General features: G+C 36.9%; 1 protein-coding gene across 1 annotated transcript; it reads right to left on the minus strand.

Moving 5' to 3' along the window:
• Window positions 1-8,970: 8,970 nt before the first annotated feature.
• On the minus strand, window positions 8,971-16,688 carry LOC106080822 (transport and Golgi organization protein 1). The gene is made up of 10 exons (XM_013242400.2): window positions 16,402-16,688; window positions 13,989-16,328; window positions 11,524-12,144; window positions 11,140-11,459; window positions 10,937-11,080; window positions 10,715-10,875; window positions 10,551-10,652; window positions 10,296-10,498; window positions 9,701-10,234; window positions 8,971-9,637 (listed from the first exon to the last, which is right to left on the minus strand). The coding sequence occupies exons 1-10, from the start codon at window positions 16,538-16,540 to the stop codon at window positions 9,519-9,521; spliced, it is 4,683 nt and encodes a 1,560-aa protein (XP_013097854.2). The 5' UTR covers window positions 16,541-16,688; the 3' UTR covers window positions 8,971-9,518.
• Between the last annotated feature and the right edge of the window lie 2,190 nt (window positions 16,689-18,878).

Genomic DNA, 18,878 nt, shown 5'->3' on the forward strand with positions numbered 1-18,878 from the left:
CCACCTTCTTTCACTTCAAAATTTCCCATGAACATTCCATTAAGGAACAGGGCATACTTCTCTCAAATGAATTAAGTTTAAACACCTAACTAACCTACCTATCTATCGAAAATTTATCTTTTTTCGACAATGTTAAGCTATCCATAAAATTTGCAAAGTATTTTGCTCTCGAACACTCTTATAAAGGCCTAAACAGAATGAGCGCGTTGAGAAGCGACGCGTTGAAAAATGCAACTCTGCAGACAAATGTTAAAAAAGCAACTCGCAAAAGTTAGTCAATTTTTTACTTTGACGACCAAAAACACAACACTGTGACGCTCAAAACAAAAGCTCATTCTGTTTTGGCCCTAAGTAATGATTGTTTTGTTTTCAAATATACAAAAGATTTGCGACTTCTAATGGATCAGCTAGTCGAATCAACGAATCTGTTCGTATGGGAGTTGTATCTATTTATAGACTTGACTAAAGTATATATCTATGTTGGAGGTTATAAGTGTACTTCACATGCCAGTCAAATCGGGCCAATATTAGGGCTTCTATGGGCTCAAGAAATCAAATGTGAATATATCCTAATTTATTACGTATCCCTTGAAGATGTCAAAAAATTGACGAAAAGTTGGGACAAATGAAATAAAAAGGAATTTTTATTTACGGAACTTGGTCTTAAGAGCTTAAGATAAAGTTTAATCGAAGGTTCAGTTTATATATGTACCTATAAACCTAGTATTGTAGAAGGCTCAGTGCGCTTCGCTAAACCCTTAAAAGGCCTTTTGAAAATGTATATTTAAATATTTTGAAGCTGATGCCCAGATGGTCAAGATATTTGGATCCTTCTTAGAGCCACGTTATTTGATTTGTTTAGTGATTTGGTTATTTAACATCATTTCAGTGTCCACTTCCAATAAAATTTTAAGGCAAAAATTTGACTCTTATACCAAAGAGCTTTGATTGGAGTCCTATTGTCCTTTCACATTCGTACTCTACTTCCGTTCATCTTTCATTTGAGTTCCATTTGGCACCGGTAGGCCGTACGTTTGGTGGTAAAACGGCCATGCATTTTTCATTTTTTCAAGTTCTCGAAACTTTTTTAATTTGCAAAAACCAAAACCGTTTTCCAAGTATTTTGTTTTTGTGTAAACAACACACATACACATGAAAGAATTTGTCAAATTAAAAAAATTGTACTCAACTGTTCGCATGACCATACCTTTAAGTTCTTGTACCATGGCATTGGCTATGCATCGATATCATGGAGGTTTACACGTAGGAATTTCCCTATTGTTATTGTTGACCTAAAGCATAGCATACTTTTAGGATTCAATGAAAATTACTATGATGTGAGGTAAGGTTATCAGTTCCTGTGAATGAACGAATAAGAAACATTTATTGGTCGGTTTGAAAAATCATCAATCAAAATAAAATCAAAATGTGAATGAAGGAAATGCTGGAATATGATAAATGATCATGGCATTCGAGCCTTTAAGGCTCCGATCTGCTACCAGAAGAATTTATTTTTGCCTATTTTGGACAACCACACCAAGACTTTCTTTAAGCAAGAATAGGTAAAAGGTGAAACATCTAGACTATTTACCAAAAAATTAGACTAGCTGGATCCCGGCACGGGATAACTATGAACACCACACAGACTAGTCTCTATATTAACAAAACTTAAAGAAGCTTTCAAGTAGGTTTATTTGACTGATTTATAGAACTTTCAAATAAACCTATTTAAAGCTCAGCTGAGAGCTAACGGGCACGTCCACAGCTTGCGAACAGTGGAATGCTCCCATGTAACTGCAGTCGCGGACAATCAGCGATATCTCAGTGAGAGTTCGGGCCTCAACGGCTCTGGCTCAAATAATGAGTGCCTATGATGGCTCGTTATGACAAGGCGAGTTAACATTCCGCGGCGATTGTAGCACCACATACCGCTATCGTTTCTCTCACTCTACCTCCCAATCTCTTGCAGCTAGCGCATTGTTAGACCACAACTTATTGATATTGTTTTTATTAATTAAACAAATCTTTCCTATTTTGTAAATTAATACTTATTCTCCTATAAATAAATATGTTTATATGTATGTACATATACATATGTTAGTACATAAATCTGTAAATTATCTCTTTCATACTCAAATCCTGTATAGATTTAACTTGCGTACTTAAAAAAAAACCCAAAATAATATCATAATAGCCACATCTTTGTAAAAAAACTACAAAAAAAAGAAACACAAACAATGAAACTTTTAGCAAAGTAAGAACTTAAAATGTAAACTTTTGTGTACTACTTGTCGCATTATGTTCAACTTCCTATGATTTGGAACACTATCCCTAAGTTGTATTTTGTATATAGAACACACAGACGGCCTACGTACATAATTATCAACTATTAAGAGAGTCTCTAGATAAATAAGTTCTACAAAGTTGTTCATAATTTTAGTTAGTCTTCCATTGTATGTATGTATGTATGTATGTAACTGTGTACTTATGTATGTAAACAAAAACAAACGCCCTCTTCTGTACTATGGATATAGATTTTAAGATCTACTATGTAAATAAGCGTATAGACACTATGTAAATGTGTAAAAGATTTTTGTGTCTTTATTTTTTTTTTTGTTTAAGAATAATAGGTAAAATGTTTTATTATTGAAAATTCATGTTTTATTTTTTAATAAATGTTCTACAAAAATTAAAAAAAAACAAATATTTGAAACCCCGTTTTTCTATGTGAATTTCATAAAATTTGAATTGCCATGAGAAATTCCCCCAAACAGCATTTACTAAAGGAGAAAAAACGCATAGCTATAATTTAACGTTTTGCTCGAGAACTTTGCTTTATATGGCAAAACAATTAAAGGTGGTCTCATTTGTGCAACAACCACAAATCATATGTGGTTGTTGCAATCCGCCATCTTGCCATCAAGCTGATCGCCGTTTTGCCAACCCACGCAAAGATTTTTTGCGCGTGCGTACATGAGCAGAGAATATACCAGAACGAAGAAAGCAACAAAGAGAATGCAAACAAAAAACTGACATCTTAATACCGTCAAACCTGGCCGACTGTTACCAAATGTTCGCATGAGACCACCTTTTTAATTCCGCCTTGTTTGCTTTATTTAAATGTATAACCCCATATAAGGCCTATTCGCGTAATTTTCCAGTAAAAATTTCCGGCAGAGTTAGCTCAGCCTCTACTCTCTTTTGCTATTTATTTTTATGAAACAGCTGGTTTTCATAAAACAGCTGTTCGATGCTGCAAATTTCTACCGGTGGTTTTTTTCCAAGCTCTTAATTACCAAACTCTCAACATTGTGCTCGCTCTCACGCAATATCCCTCTGTCTTTTGGTGGCAAATAAAGTACGCGAACGAGTACTTCCAGTAACAATTGCACAAATTTGTGAGTACACAAGCTGTGAAAAAATTTGTCAACGCCGACTATATGAAAAATCCGCAATTACTTTTTGGACAACCCAATATAATACACTGGTCCTTAAATACGAATTTATGTCTAACCTCAGCTGATTTTTTAAAGGGCAAAGAGATGATTTAGCTATTAAAACAGTGTAAAAGTGTTTTAAGGGTAAGTTTCCCCGCTGGTGGCTCGAATAAAATCAAAACGTCCACTATTCGACCACTTTCTACAGCATTATAAAGACGTATGTATGTCAACAAAAGGTATATTCATAATGAGATGCCAATCAAACCTAAACATATTTCAAATCAAGCTGTCAACAAGTTTAACTCAGAAAAAAGTGTCACCAGATTCAAAACCAAAACTCTAAAAACTAATCCAAGGCGTATTAATAAGGTGGCACATCGACGTCCAACAAATCACCTTTTTTGGGAACTTGATATGTCAAAATTTGTAAACAAGGCGAAGGCAATTCAATTTACCGTGAAATTTCAAATTTGATTCGACCAATCAGAGTGTCAACCAAGAAAAAAATGTTTCAATGTACAAAACTTCCATAGCTATAAAGGCGTAACCCACAAAACCACCAAGATGGCAGGTTTAAATAGTTTTTACTAGGATATGAAAGCGGTAAATAGCTACCAAATGAATGCCTTTGAACTACCACGACAGACCAGGGTAGTTCTGGCTCAATTCCACTTGGGCTGGAATGGGTACCAACTTCCTAGACGTGTGTCTCGTTTGTAACCAGAAGCTCCCCTGATTAAAATTCATAATATGTTAATGGGCAGGGTAGTTCGCGTACCACAAGCAAAAGGCTTAAATAGAGAGATTAATCAATCACCAGAAGGAGTGGGTTTGTAACCCTCTTTAAGGCTTTTTGATATCTGGGTTTTTCAGGTCATTTGAAAATGAAGGGTTTAAAGTTTATTGGCTACGAAGATGTCATCATGGTGGGTAGCCCTTAAAATGGCGTATAGTATGCCGCAAAGATAGGATACGTAAACCCCCGAAAGATAAAGTTGGTGCTATTCACCAATATGAGGTAACTTGATTTGTTAAGGAGACGTCTCCTAGATGGAGTGGAGCTGCCGATCTCGCTACTGACAAGGAACCCTGATAAACCATTGCATTATCAGGACTTTGACGTCGCGCTGCACACTTGGAGAGGCGGACTTACGCAAGATTTGTGGGTATGAGACGGTTGATCACCTATTGTGGCACTTCCCTGAAATTGCGAAGGTAGGCGCAGGATTAGGGCTAAACGAAAACCTTTTTCCTTTCTAAATTATCTTCAGGCGCATAGTCCCACTCTTGACTACTATAGAGGCTTGAAATGACAGATTGGAGGGAACTTTTCCAGTCCTCCGGGCCCCCATTATTGTCATGCATGTCGACTACTTATATTTTTCATTCTAATGTCTGGCATTACACTGCACAAAATTTTGTGTTCTTCTGCGATTTTTGAATCCTTAATTCTTATCCGATTGGAATGAAAACTCGACGTGTTTTGTTATGATATCCAACAACTGTGCCAAGTATGATTCAAATCGGTCCATAACCTGATATAGCTGCCATATAAACCGATCTTGGATCTTGACTTCTTGATCCACTAGACGGCGCAATTCTTATCCGAATTGGCTGAAATTTTGCTTGACGCATTTTATTATGTCTTTCAACCACTGCGCCAAATAAGGTTAAAATCGGTGCACAACCTGATATAGCTGCCACATAAACCGATCTGGGATCTTGACTTCTTGAGTCTCTAGAGTCGCAATTATTATCCGATTTGCCTGAAATTTTGTACGACGGATCTTCTCAAGACCATCAACATATGTGTTTATTATGGTCTGAATCGGTCTATAGCCTAATACAGCTCCCATATAAATCGATCTCAAGGGCGCAACTCTTATTCGAATTGGATGACATTTTATACAAGTCTCCAACATATAATTTAATTGTGGTCCGAACCGGACCATATCTTGATATCGCTCTAATAACAGAGCAAATCTTTTCTTTTATCCTTTTTTTGCCTAAGAAGAGATGCCGGGGAAAGAACTCGACAAATGCGATCCATTGTTCGAAACAAAACAACAAAAATACTTTAAAGAGTCTCAGCATTTGGGGTGTGTTAAATCTATCAGCAATGGCAGAACCATTCCCTTTGAATGAAATGTAGGGTTTTGTTATTCAAACTTTTCTTATAGCGCAGTAAGAGAAAAGTTAAATTCTAACATCAAACGTCTCCTCAAAAAGACATCTAACATGAAATAATTTTTGTGACTAAACTCAAGAAGCGCAAAGAAATGAAAAAAAAAAAGAATTTTAATTTTTTTCTTCGATTTTACCCCAAATATATAATTCACTTTCGGAATTTTTCCGCGCACTTTTTTATTGCAATAGTCCTCTGAAATACCTTTCCAAATATGTATAATACATGTATAAAAGGTGTAACTTTCTCCCCCTAATTTTATCTACAAATTGCTAACCTTGGGTGAAAAATTCCTCCGGAGGTGTTTAAAAATCTTAAGGCTGACCTGGGTTTATGGATTTGCGAAAACATCCATAAACCGATATATAATTTATATACAGATTCCGATTGCTGATTTCAGCCAAAAGCTTTGCGGGGTTGAAATCAGCAGGAAAGAAGGATCAAGCCAATCGGCCTATAAATGACTATTTGGCAAGCAATTCAAAATTTTACATAATCGAGGTGACCTATTTTCAAACCCCATCAATCAGCCTCTGTCCTACCAGGGTCCCCAAAATTTGCAAACTTATTGGAAAACACCAACATGTTATGTGAGTCGTAGAATTCGATGATAGTAAAAGAAATGTTCTCGAAATTTTGATTTCCTCCCAAAATCCCTTTGAAAATTTTAATCTCAGGAAAGTTGGTCAAAATTTGATGTTTATAGAATATTTGGTAGAAATTTTATTTTTAAAATAAAATTCCCCAAAATTAATTGTTAATAGATTTTTTTTAATGGATTTTCATAGAAAGTTTTTCAAAATTTTATTTTCATGAATGGTTTTTTTTCAAAATTTTATCTTGGAAAATTTTCTCAAATTTGGTTTTTTTGGGAAAATTTTTACAAAATAGGATTTAAAAAACAAATGTGAAAACTTTTTAAATTTCTTCAAAATTTGATTTTTGTACAAAATTTTGTTGAAATTCAATTTGCATAGGTCAAAATTTGATTTTAACAGAAAAATTTCCAAAAATCGATTTTTTTAGAAATTTAATCAAAATTTTATCATAATAAAATTTTTAAATTTTTAGCATTTTGGTTTTTCTTATACTGAGAAAATTTAATATTTTATAAGATATGTTTTTAAAAGAAATCAAATCAAAATACAATTTTCATTAACCCATTAACGCCGAATGGGTAGAAAAATACCCAAGAAAAGAGCTGTTCTACAAAAATTTAAGCTCGATTTAGAAAAAAGGTATCCCAATGATATTTATATTGGCTTACAGTGGGCGAATGAAACTAATTAAAAAATTTTTTGGGGGGAAATTGGCTTGTCGAAAGTCGGCAATGTTTTAAGCAAAAAAAAAAATTAAAAAAGTAAATGTATAGCGACAAACCTACTACTTTTGGCGATTTCATGTTAAAGTCATTATATATCAGAACTTTTTTTTTATTTTTTTTCAAAAAATTTAAAATTATTTTTTAAATTTAAAAAAAAATAAAAATTAAAAAAATACCACGTCAATAAATTTAGAGCAATAAACCTACTTCTTTTGACGATTTTATATATTTTTTTTTTTAATTAAAAAAAATAAAAATTTAAGAAAATTACTACGTCAATAAATGTATGTCGATAACCCTACTTTTTTAACGATTTCATATTAAAATCTTAAAAAAAAATTTTTTTTTAATAAATTTAATTTTTTTTTAGTTAAAAAAAAAAACATGCAAAAGCGTTAAGTTCGGTCGTGCCGAACTTTGCATACCCACCACCTCGGGTATATATGTAAACCACGTTTCGTGTAAATCCGGTGAAAAATCCAAACCTTATGTCCCATAGAAGCTATATCGAAATATGTTCCGATTTGAAACAAATACTAATAAGTACAAGTCATTGTTCAATTGTGTATAACAAAATATTGGTCTTTTTAGTAGCTATATCTAAAAATAAACCGATCTGAACCATAAACGACACGGATGTCGAAAAGCCTAACATAAGTCACTGTGTCAAATTTCAGTGAAATCGAATTTTAAATGCGCCTTTTATGGGGCCAAGAGATATCGGTCTACATGGCAGCTATATCCAAATCTGGACCGATCTGAGAAAAATTGACGAAGAATATCGAAGGGCCTAAAACAACTCACTCTCCCAAATTTCGGCGACATCGGACAATAAGTTTACCTTAAATCGAGAGATCGGTCTAAATGGCAGCTATATTCAAATCTTGATCGATCTAGGCCAAATTGCAGAAATATGTCGATTGGCTTAACTTAACTCAGTCCTAAATTTCGGCGACATCGGACAACAAATGCGCCTTTTATGGGTCCAAAACCTTAAATCGAGAGATCTATCTCTATGGCAGCTATATTCAAATCTGGACCGATCTGGGCCAAATAAAAGAAGAGCCTAACACAACTCACTGTCCCAAATTTCAGTGACAACGGACAATAACTGCCCCCTTTTCTGAGCCCAAAACCTTAAATCGAGAGGTCGGTCTATATAGCAGCTATATCCAAATCTCGACCGACCTGTGCCATATTGCAGAAAGATGAATTCGAATTCGAAAGAATTTGGGAGATCGGTCTATATGGCAGCTATAACCAAATCTGGACCGATCTGGGCCAAATTGAAGAAGGATGTCTAAGGGCCTTACGCAACTCACTGTCCCATATTTCAGCAAAATCGGATAATAAATGTGGCTTTTATGGGCCTAATACCCTAAATCGGCGGATCGGTCTATATGACAGCTATACCCAAATCTGGACCGATCGGGTCCAAATTGACGAAGGATGTCGAAGGGCCTAACATAACTCACTGTCCCAAATTTAAGCAAAATCGGATAATAAATGTGGCTTTTATGGGCCTAAGACGGTAAATCGGCGGATCGGTCTATATGGGGGCTATATCAAGATATAGTCCGATCTTCGAACTCCACCAGTTTATGGACAAAAAAAGAATCTGAGCAAAGTTTCAGCTCAATATCTATCTTTTAAAGATTGTAGCTTGATTTCAACAGACAGATGGACGGACATTGCTAGATCGTCTTAGATTTTTTCGCTGGTCAAAAATATATTTACTTTATAGGCTCGGAAATGGATATTTCGATGTGTTGCAAACGGAATGACAAAATGAATATACCCCCATCCTTCGGTGGTGGGTATAAAAAGAAATTAAAAAAATTAATACGTCAAAATAAATGCTCTTAATAATGAAAACACGAAATTTTATCAAAATTGGACAAGGAATCCGAGTTTCAGGCGTTAATGGGTTAAAGGCTTGTTTGAAATTTGATTTTCATGAAGAATTTGATATATATGTTTATTTTACTTACCATTCCCATTTCTCGATTCAAATGAATTACTTTAAAGTTGTTTGAAGACATATTTCGCATATGATATTTCATGTATGTTTTGGTATGCGATAATTGATTGGTGTTCAGTGATGTAGGATGATGATGATGATTGCAAATAAAAAAAGTGGTTTATCAAGTTTTGTGTTTGTTTTGTGGTTGTAGTTGATTTTTCTATTTTTTTTTTTCTTCTTGTTTCTCTTTCAAAATTGAATTCACTTAAAATTCGATTTTATGATTTGGCTTGTTTTTCTTGTTGTTGTTGTTGTTAGTGTTTTAGCTTAATAAGTATCATTAAGTTTAGAATGATGTATCTCATTTGTATGGTGAGTAAATTACAAAAAAAAAATTATAAATTTAACTACACATTTAACAAAGAACGATGACGACGACGGCAGACGACGACGGTATATGAATGGACTACTTGCATTCGTGTTACACAGACATTCAATTCATTCTCAGACTCGCTCTCTTAGGCTTAATGCATTTGCAACGGAAATGTTTTGTGGGGCTTTATTTCCTCTAATGCGGAAGGAAGGAAGAAGGATTTAAGGGACAAATCAAACCAAAGATTTGCCACCGCCACCAGATTTAGATTTACCGCCACCGCCGCCGCCGCCACCACCACCTCGTTTTGAAGAAGAATTGTAGGATTTGTCAGAGCCAGAACTTATGTTACCTGTGGAAAAGTTAAAAAAAAAATAAAACTTTTACATGCCATTGCTTTTTCTTTTATACCTACCCTTTTGACCTGAGGATGATTTCTTTGAGTTGTTGTAAGGATTTCTACTTTGTCCACCTTTGTCACTGTCATAGCCTCCTCGCCGCCTCGTCTCTCTGGGGCTTGGAGGAGGACTAAAGTCTGTTTCCGTGTCATAGGTGGACATAAGATCACGTTCTGTGCCATAATTGTAGCGACTATCAGTGGGCGAGAGTGAGCGATATGTTCGTGGTGGTGGTGAATATGTGTGATGACGATGCCACGAATTGTTACCCTCATAATCCATGTAGTCATCGTAATCCATTAGATTAGAACGTTGCGGTGGAATAGGAGACATAATGCGACCCAAAGGTGCAGGTCGCATCTCACCGGCTGGCACAAACGGAGGTGGTGGTGGCATACCCATAAATGGCGGAGGTGGTCCCATAAAGGGAGGTGGCAGGAATGGCGGTGGAGGTAAACGACCCAACATAGGGGACCCCGGCGACTCCATATGTATGGGGGAGGGAGCATTTGCCAAATCCTCGCCCAGACTTCCAGGACCTGCTGAAGGTTCTAGGAACAGAAATTAAAATTCCATAAACATTGGTTTATAAATCCAATTTGAGGCACTTACTGGCTTCGTTGACATTGCCACCAGCCAAAGCTGTCAGTCTTCGGCGCAATGCTGTGGCTTCTGCTCTGGCTTCTTCATAGCGTCTGTCGGATTGACGAGCCGCCAACCAAGTTTCATGGGCACGATTCTCCAAAGTGCCTGTTTGGGCCTTGTGCGCCGCCACTTGCGCCTCTATCTCAGCACGCAAGGCATCATTTTGAGATCTAAAGAATAATTGAGAGTATTAAACAGCATATCAAATAAATTCAAACTCACTTCAATGATTGTATTTCCTCCTTCATAGCAGTTAAACGTTCCACAGTGGTAGAAGTCTCTCCTTGTTGTTGCAGCCACATTGTCTCCTTTAAGCTTAATTCCCTGGAAAGGCAAAGGTGGAACCGTTAGGTTTGCATGCTTACATTTTATAATGGGAGATTAACTTTTGTAATTGTGTCTCTTTGTCCTTGAAGTAATTGGACAATACTTCTAATCTAGTTTGAGCTTCCAGTTTATCCTTCTCCGATTGATTGAAGTCTTGTTTTAGCTTTTCCACCTCGGCGCTTACAAGATTAAGTTGATTTTCGGATATTTTTCTGGCATCCTAAGGGGAATTTCAAATTAGCATGGAGACACTACATCTTTGTGGCGTTTCAAAATATTACCAATTCCAATTCCAAACGCTCCTTCAGTGAGCTGTATTTCTTTTGAGCATCCAATAGTTCAGCTCTAACATTTGCGGCATCTATAACTTGGGTTATGTTTACATTGGGATCCTTTTTCACATTTTTCAAACACTCCTCCAAGGCCTTTTAAAGAAAAAAAATCAATTTTCTATTGGTTTTTTTATGTATTTTCAGATACTCACTTCCACTTTGGCCATACTGGTCTGCCATTTGGTATGCTCCGCCTCCACTTTAGAGCTGAAGTCTACAATTTCATTTTGTAGTCTTTTGATTTCAAAATTCTTGCCCTCCAAAGCAGCTGTTATGTCTTTGTCAAAGTCTGTTTTGATTTCCTCCATGCGTGTTAGCAGGTTGCCCTTTTCAGCTTCTAGTTCGTCATTATCACGTTGCAGATTAGAGATTTCTGACTCATAGCGGGCATTTTGCTCGGCTATTAATAGTTGCAGCTCACTATTTTCGCGGCTCTTCTCTGCCAGACTGGCATTTATTTCCAGAATGGTATCTAAACACACAAATTTCTAAACTGTAGCATACACTGGTAGTTATAAATAATTTTATATACTTACTTTGCTGCTCGTTCAATTGTTTCTGCAATTCTTCAACGCTGCTTATAATGCTCTCATCTCCCGTTTGATTACTCAACAATTCCGAGACAATTTTATTTAATTCTATGCCAGCATCGGCTGCATTTTCCAGTTCTTTTTGTAATGTGGTTATTTGCTCCTGCAGACCAGCCTTTTCCACCAATTCCTCTTCCAGCTCTTTTTTAAGTGACACCACCATATCATTGGAACCAAAGGAATTGTCTTCAATACTGGCTAACTTCTGTCTGGTAGACATTAAATTGTGCTTGAGTATGGCATTTTCCTTATGGGTAGCCAGTAGACTACTTTCTAGTTGATTGAGTTTGGAGAGTAGAGCCCCTTCGCCGCTGCTATTGCAGAAGCAGTAATATCCAAAAACAAAGAATAATGTGGCTGCCGCCACAATGGCCAAAAATGCCAACAAATCACTGATTTCCAAAACCTTAGAAGCCAATGCTTGGGCAAAAGTTTCCAGGGTAAACTCATTGGTGATTAAAGATTTCAAGGAGCAATTGCATTCTTCATTGAGGTGTTTTGGATGATTCATCGTGGCCGCATGAGGACATTCGTTGGGTCCCAGTTTTTCGCAAAATTGAATTTGCTCTATAAAAAAAAAGAGAAATAAAGAAACATAAGAATAGTTCTATGCAATTTGTTCAAATCGGCGTCATGTGGATTCGATTAACATTAATGAATAAATAAACAAATGAATATAGAAGTTTTGACTTCGCTGTTCCTCACTTAAGTGCACAAACTTGAAATAATATTTCATTTTTTGATCGGACCTCGTATGTATGTTTAATGCCGGTACGCAACTCAAACAAAATTTTCGTTGCCCTTGGTAATGCATTGACATATCCTAAACGAAATTTTCGTTTTCGATATCGTTACCGAAAATTTCGCTTACAGGTACGCAACTGAAATGAAATATTCTGTGAGTAACATTGTGACATAATAGGATTGGTCAATTTTTCCTTGCAACTACGAATGAAAATATATGTTTTGATATATCAGACCAACAAGCTATAAAGTTTTTTGCAAAAACAAAAGGTTGAATGCATGTACTAATGTAAAAAATTTATTAATAATTGGGCAAATCTATATATCTACGTTTGTCACTTGTACCGAAAAATTTGCTACAGCTGCATACCGGACTTCAAACATAATAAATAGTACAATGCTTCGAACACCGTCACTGAGGAATTTTCGTTTCCATAAGAAATGCATTAACATATCCTAAACGAAATGTTCGTTACCGGTACCGTTACCGAAAATTTCGCTTGCAAGTAACAATGCGACATAATAGGCATTGGTGAACTTTTTCTTACAACTAAGATATTTTCATTTACAGCTAGTGGCAGTTGCCCAACAACAAAATATTGAGTGCACTATCTGTCAAAATCAACTCTGATTGTGTGTATATTACTAGTTCGCGCCATTTTTCGCTGTTTGTGTGTGTTATGTTTCTTAACTATAAAACAGACACACAACCAAAACTCGTTGACAGATAGTGCACTTCGCGAGAAAAAATTGTTGCTCAGCTTTTTACGGCACACTAGCTGGTAATTATGTCATGAAAATGCAACTACGTATGAAAATGTATGTTTTAATAGTTCCATGCAAGATATATTCATTTACAGGTAGTGGTAGTTGCCCAACAACAAAATTTTGAGGACACTATCTGCCAAAATCTGTGATTAGTGCAACCCTGATTTTATGTATGTTACTAGTTCGCGCCATTTTTCGTTGATTATGTGTGTGGTTCTTAACTATAATATACGCACATAACCAAAACACGTGAACGTGTGCGTGCACTTTCAACCAGTGCACTTCGCGAGAAAAAATTTTACTCAGCTGTTTACGGTACACTACCTGGTAGTTATATCATGGTACCATGCAATATGAAATAAAGGTATTTGCAAATAAAAACGATTAATTACAGCACAAAAATATAAATCGAAGTTTATCGCCATCTTGTATTCTATAAAACTATTTTTCAGTAGCGTCATAAATGTCTTGGCTGCAATCGAAAACTTCGGTAGAGGTGCATACTCAGCTTTACATGCAAAAACTAATCCGGTACGCAGCTCTTAGGAAATTGCCAAAGGAAATCCATTGGCTTATCCTAAGCGAAAATCTCAGTTCGCTTGGTGTTACAAGGCGACATTGCAAGCATTGGAGATTTTTTTTCGACCTCATTCAAAGGAAACTAATGCATGCTTTGATTATTTTTTACACTACGTAATGCAGTTACTTGTAAGTAATAACGCTTCATTTTGTTAAATGCATACTTAATAAGCAAACGGTGTGCAGATTGGTTGTTTGTCACCATGTGTTGGCTACTGAAAATTTTGCTAGAGATGCGTAGCGGGATTTTGCGTGCAAAAGTAACATACACAGCTAAGTCTAAAACACTGCACTGATAATAAAAAAAAAATAATAATTACCTTCTGTCATGTGATGCTGGCCACCGCCCACTTCTGGGTACAAAAGTCTATTCAGCACATTGTCCTCGGTTTCCTCATAGGCATATTTTGATTTCTTGCTATTGGGCAATATGTTGTTAACCGTATCGATTATTGTGGCAAAAAGTCCTTTGTTGTCTTTCTTTTCAATTTCTTCGGTAGTTGGTGTTAAGGAGGGCAATGGCTTGGGTTCCTCCTCATTAATTCTGGGTTGTTCTGGGGTAGCCAACGGTTGTAAAAGCTCAGCACTGCCCTGACCAACGGATTCTTGTCTCTTTTCTGGCATTTGCTCTAATGGGCTTGTCGTTGTTACTTCCGGAAGGTTATTTCCCATGAATCCTCCATCAGCATTCGGTTGCTGTTGCATGGGCATATATTCCACAGGCTTATCTGTAGTTTCCACATACGACGGTCTAGCTTCAGGTTGTTGTTGCGGCGGCATATATGCCATAGGCAAACCTGTAGTATCCATATATGGTGCTTTGGCTTCTGGTGGCATATATTCCATAGGCAAACTTGATGTATCAATATATGGTGCTTTGGCTTCTGGTTCCTTTTCCGACGGTGGCATATATCCCGTAGGCTGCTGACCATAATAATCAAATTGTATAGGTATGTCGTCAGTATGTGATGACTCAGTGGGACTATTTACATATTGCGGTGGTAATGGGGTATTTGATGATTGCACATAGTCGTATGGGTCATAAGGGGTAGGTGTTGAAGCCATGTACTCAGGGGAAATTGGGGCATAGGGATCAGCTGGTGGCATGCTTATTTTAGGATTTTCTGTCGTATGTAACTCAGTCTGCACCACTGTAGTTTGTACAGGTGTCTCACTTTTAACCTCTTCCGTTTGCTGTGGTGTAATGGAATACTGATAACTGGGTGATTCTGTGTTGGTTTGGGAGTCTTCAGTTTTCTCACTTTTAACCCCTTCCGTTTGCTGTGGTGTAATGGAATACTGATAACTTGGTGATTCTGTGCTGGTTAGCGAGTCTCCCGTTTTAGGAATATGTAATGAGTCTTTGTCATCAGTTTGCAATTCTGATTCTGCCGAGCTTTTATTTTCTAAGATATTGTCCACTATAGATTCTATACTATCACTTACAATTGTTTCCTTATTATGCTGGTCAATTGCAGATTCAATACTAACATTTGAATGTCCAATCACATCCTGATTTTTCCGAGTCTCCGGAAGACTTTGGTCAGTCGATATGTTTTTGAGCTCATCCTCTCCTTGGTTGGCAGTAGTTAAGGCTTCTTGGGTTGTATTCAAAGTAATTTCATAGACTGAATTTACTTTGTTGTCATCTATAGGAACTTGTTGTTGCTGCTCTTGTTGCGTCTGTGGTTGTTCTCCCTCACTGATTGAATTCTCGGAAGAATTGTTTTCATTGAGTTTGCTGGGTTCATTTGTTGAGTGAGTAGTCGCGGTAGATTCTGTTGTAAGATCCACAGTTTCCTCTGAATTCTCAATTGGCGGCAATCCTTTATCCATATCGAAAGGCGATATTGTTGTTGTTGCATCTGCAACCATGTCCAGAATCGAGGGACTGTTGGTAGTTTGATTTTCTGTCTCTTGTGCCTTTACCTCTGCTTCATTTTTTGTTGCCTCAGAAGATTCTTCTACACTATATACAACAATCTTCTCTTTTTCTTCTTGTTTTGTAGAAAACGCATTTATTTCTTGCTTTTCGGTGCTATTGACGATTTCCTCACTGTTCTCATCTTCTTCGTCGTCGTCATAATCTCCCAATTGATCTTCACCACTATCATCATCGTCACTATCATCAGTCTTCATTGACATAGTTCTGATGTTATCTTGGTTGGGGCTTTCTGAAGTGGCCTCACCAAACACTACATCGTTAAGTGTTGGCAGCTTGGTGCCCTCCACAACGAAGGCTTCTTGCTGAACAGGCGTTGCCACCTCCGGCTGCATGATGCTGGCACCTTCAACTGGATTACTGTTTATAGACTCCACCTTGAGATTGGCATTTACATCTTCCAAAGGTTTCGTAGTAGTGGCCTCAACTGTCACCTCAGATGAATTTAAAATGTGCGGCTCCACCGCAGCAGGTGCACTTCCAGGATTTACAACATCCACTATGAATTTCAAATCTTTTTCCTTGACATGTACTCTCTCCTCCATTATGAATTGCTTTGGGGCAAATCCTTCTCGACCATTGACTTCTACACCCCATAATGATAGGTCTGTGCCAGCACTCTTTGACTTAATACGTATAGGGGCATTGATTTTAAACGACACCATTCCCTCATCGCCAGCTCTGTAGCTGATCTTGCCCTTACCCACAGATATTATAGCTAGAAAGAAATTAAATAATCAAATGATTTATAACATCCTCACCCAAATGGATTGTTTTCATCAATAACTTACTCTTGCATTTCTCATCTGCACACAGGCGTTTGTCTGAAAGTCCGTGTGCCGTGCCCCACAGAAGTACTGTAAAGGCTAACGTCACTGCTATTTGTGTGAATACATTCGTTGTTGCTGCATTGCTGCTGGTTTTCCACATTTTGCATTGCGTTCTTTCGTTTATCGTTTCGCTTAGACAATCTCCAGATTAAGTATTTTTGTGAATTTTTCTCGAGTTTTTGGAAAAACAATCACTTATTGTCTCGGTTAATTTTCGTTCGCCACATCACACATATGAAATAGGGATCTAATGATTAGATTCTAATCGGTTAATCGATTTTTTTTGTACAAAATCGAAAGTCGAAGATGACTATTGCAGATTAAAAAGTCAAATTTGAAGTGCAATAATCCGCAATAAAGCAATGGTACAATTAGGAGGTAGAGTCATATACTAATGTGTTCGTGTACTAAGAGATTAGTGCAAATTTGTACGAAATGTTACTGGAAGTCGTTCGCGTACTTTATTTGTCAGCAGAAGAGAGCGGGAGAGTGCTTGAAAGCAAGCAACATTTTGAAAGTTTGCTGATTGAGGGTTTGTAAATATCTGCTGGAGGTTTTTTTCAGCAGCAATTTGCAGAATCGAAGATATATTTTTTAGAAAACCAGCTGTTTTATTGAAATAAATAGCAAAAGAGAAAAAAGGCTGTTCTTACTCTCCCCTACAATTTTTTACGCGAACAGGCCTAATGTCAAAGTATGTTCAATGACATAATTAGCAGGTAGTGTCTATAAACAGCTGAGCAAAAACTTTTGGTTGTGTGTTTATTACAGTTAAGAACTATAACACACAAACACAAAATGGCGAGAGCTAGTTACATACACAAAATCAGAGTTGCACTAATCACTGATTTTGACAGATGGTACCAAATATTTTGTTGTTGGGCAACAGCCACTACCTGTAAATGAATATAACAGGTAGTGTACCGTAAACAGCTGAGTACAATTTTTTTTAAGAAGTGCACTATCTGTCAACGAGTTTTGGTTGTGTGTGTATTATAGTTAAGAACTATAATCACTGATTTTCATAGGTAGTGTACTTAATATTTTGTTGTTGGGCAACTGCCTATACCTGTAAATAAATATATCTTGGCTATTACTTCGTACAGATTTAGACCCTGTTCACACAGCTCATTAAATCCGGATTTAAAGCTCTCGTCAGCTGAATTTAGAAAGGGAAAATATTGTAGATGATCGAGCCATTAAATCCGGATTTAAAGAGCAGTGTAAACGGGGTTCAAGAGAAATTGGGCCTGAGTCCGAGGATAGTTCACTGACTCCACAGGAGCGTAATTTGACTAATACTTACTTACGCCTCAGTAGTTTTGCGGGCTGGGATGGAGAGTAAGTGCAACATAAGGATAATACAACAAGTTCAGAGAACATGTTGTCTTGGCATAGACGGGGCGATGACAACGGTAACCAAGACGGTAACGTCAAGAACAGTATTGTAGAGTAAGGTAGAGATTAACGCATTCTTTGAGTATGGCACGAACCGCATCTCTTGAAAAAAAAAAGATACAATATATATTGTAATAAAAATTTAAATGCTATTTTAAAAAATACTTATATACACTTTCCCTTGGCGCTCACTGTAGGTACATAAATCTGTAAACCCCTTTCACACTACTCTTTAAATCCGGATTTAATGGCTCGATCATCTGTTTTCCCTTTATAAAATCAGCTGACGGTTTTAATGAGCTGTGTAAACGGAGTTTAAGCGCGTTCACAATAGGCCATGGTGAACAATTAAGGGTAGTTTCAATTGTACAACAACCACAAATCATATGGTACAATTCGCCATTGTGCCATAAAGCTGATTGATGGTTTGCCAACACACAAATATGCGAGAAAGATGAGGACAACAAAGAGAATGTATACAAAAATCTGAAATCTTTATACCACCTTATTAAATCCGCCTTGACAATTGGCTAATATTTGGTAGGAAAGTAACGGTAGCAATGAATTTATTGTCAAAATTCCTTACGTATATTTACATACTATATGCACATCATACTATATGCACTCTGAACGGCCACACACCATGATAACAACGTCATCCTCATAGCCAACAAACTTTAACTGTCTTTTTCAAATGACCTGAAAATCCGACAGATATCCAAGACCCAAAAAGGAATACACAGCCCTGCCTTGTGGTGATTGATCTCTAATCACAATCTTCCTATTTGAGCCATTTGTGTACATTCACTTGGTAGCTATCTACGGCTACGATGACCTTATGAAAACTATTTAAACCTGCCATATTGGTGGTTTTGTGGGTTGTTTTTGTAGCCACATTTTCATGTGAAGGTGGCGTTCCTCATCAGACTCCAGTAGGTGAGCAAGCTCGTACCGGTCCAAAGTACCGATCGCAGGGTACAGGGTGACCATTGGCTATTTGAAGTCGCCGATAACCTGCCTTGTCATATGGAGCATCATAT

This window comes from Stomoxys calcitrans, chromosome 3, assembly GCF_963082655.1.
Source record: "Stomoxys calcitrans chromosome 3, idStoCalc2.1, whole genome shotgun sequence".
Classification (NCBI taxonomy): domain Eukaryota; kingdom Metazoa; phylum Arthropoda; class Insecta; order Diptera; family Muscidae; genus Stomoxys; species Stomoxys calcitrans.

Bases quoted from the DNA above. Each gene is read 5' to 3' on its own strand.
- LOC106080822 (XM_013242400.2), bottom strand. From the start codon at position 16,540: ATGTGGAAAACCAGCAGCAATGCAGCAACAACGAATGTATTCACACAA. The intron at 11,081-11,139 runs GTGAGTATCTGA...TTTCTTTAAAAG, and splicing joins CCAGTATGGCCAAAGTGGAA to GCCTTGGAGGAGTGTTTGAA. The intron at 10,235-10,295 runs GTAAGTGCCTCA...TTCTGTTCCTAG, and splicing joins TGGCAATGTCAACGAAGCCA to AACCTTCAGCAGGTCCTGGA.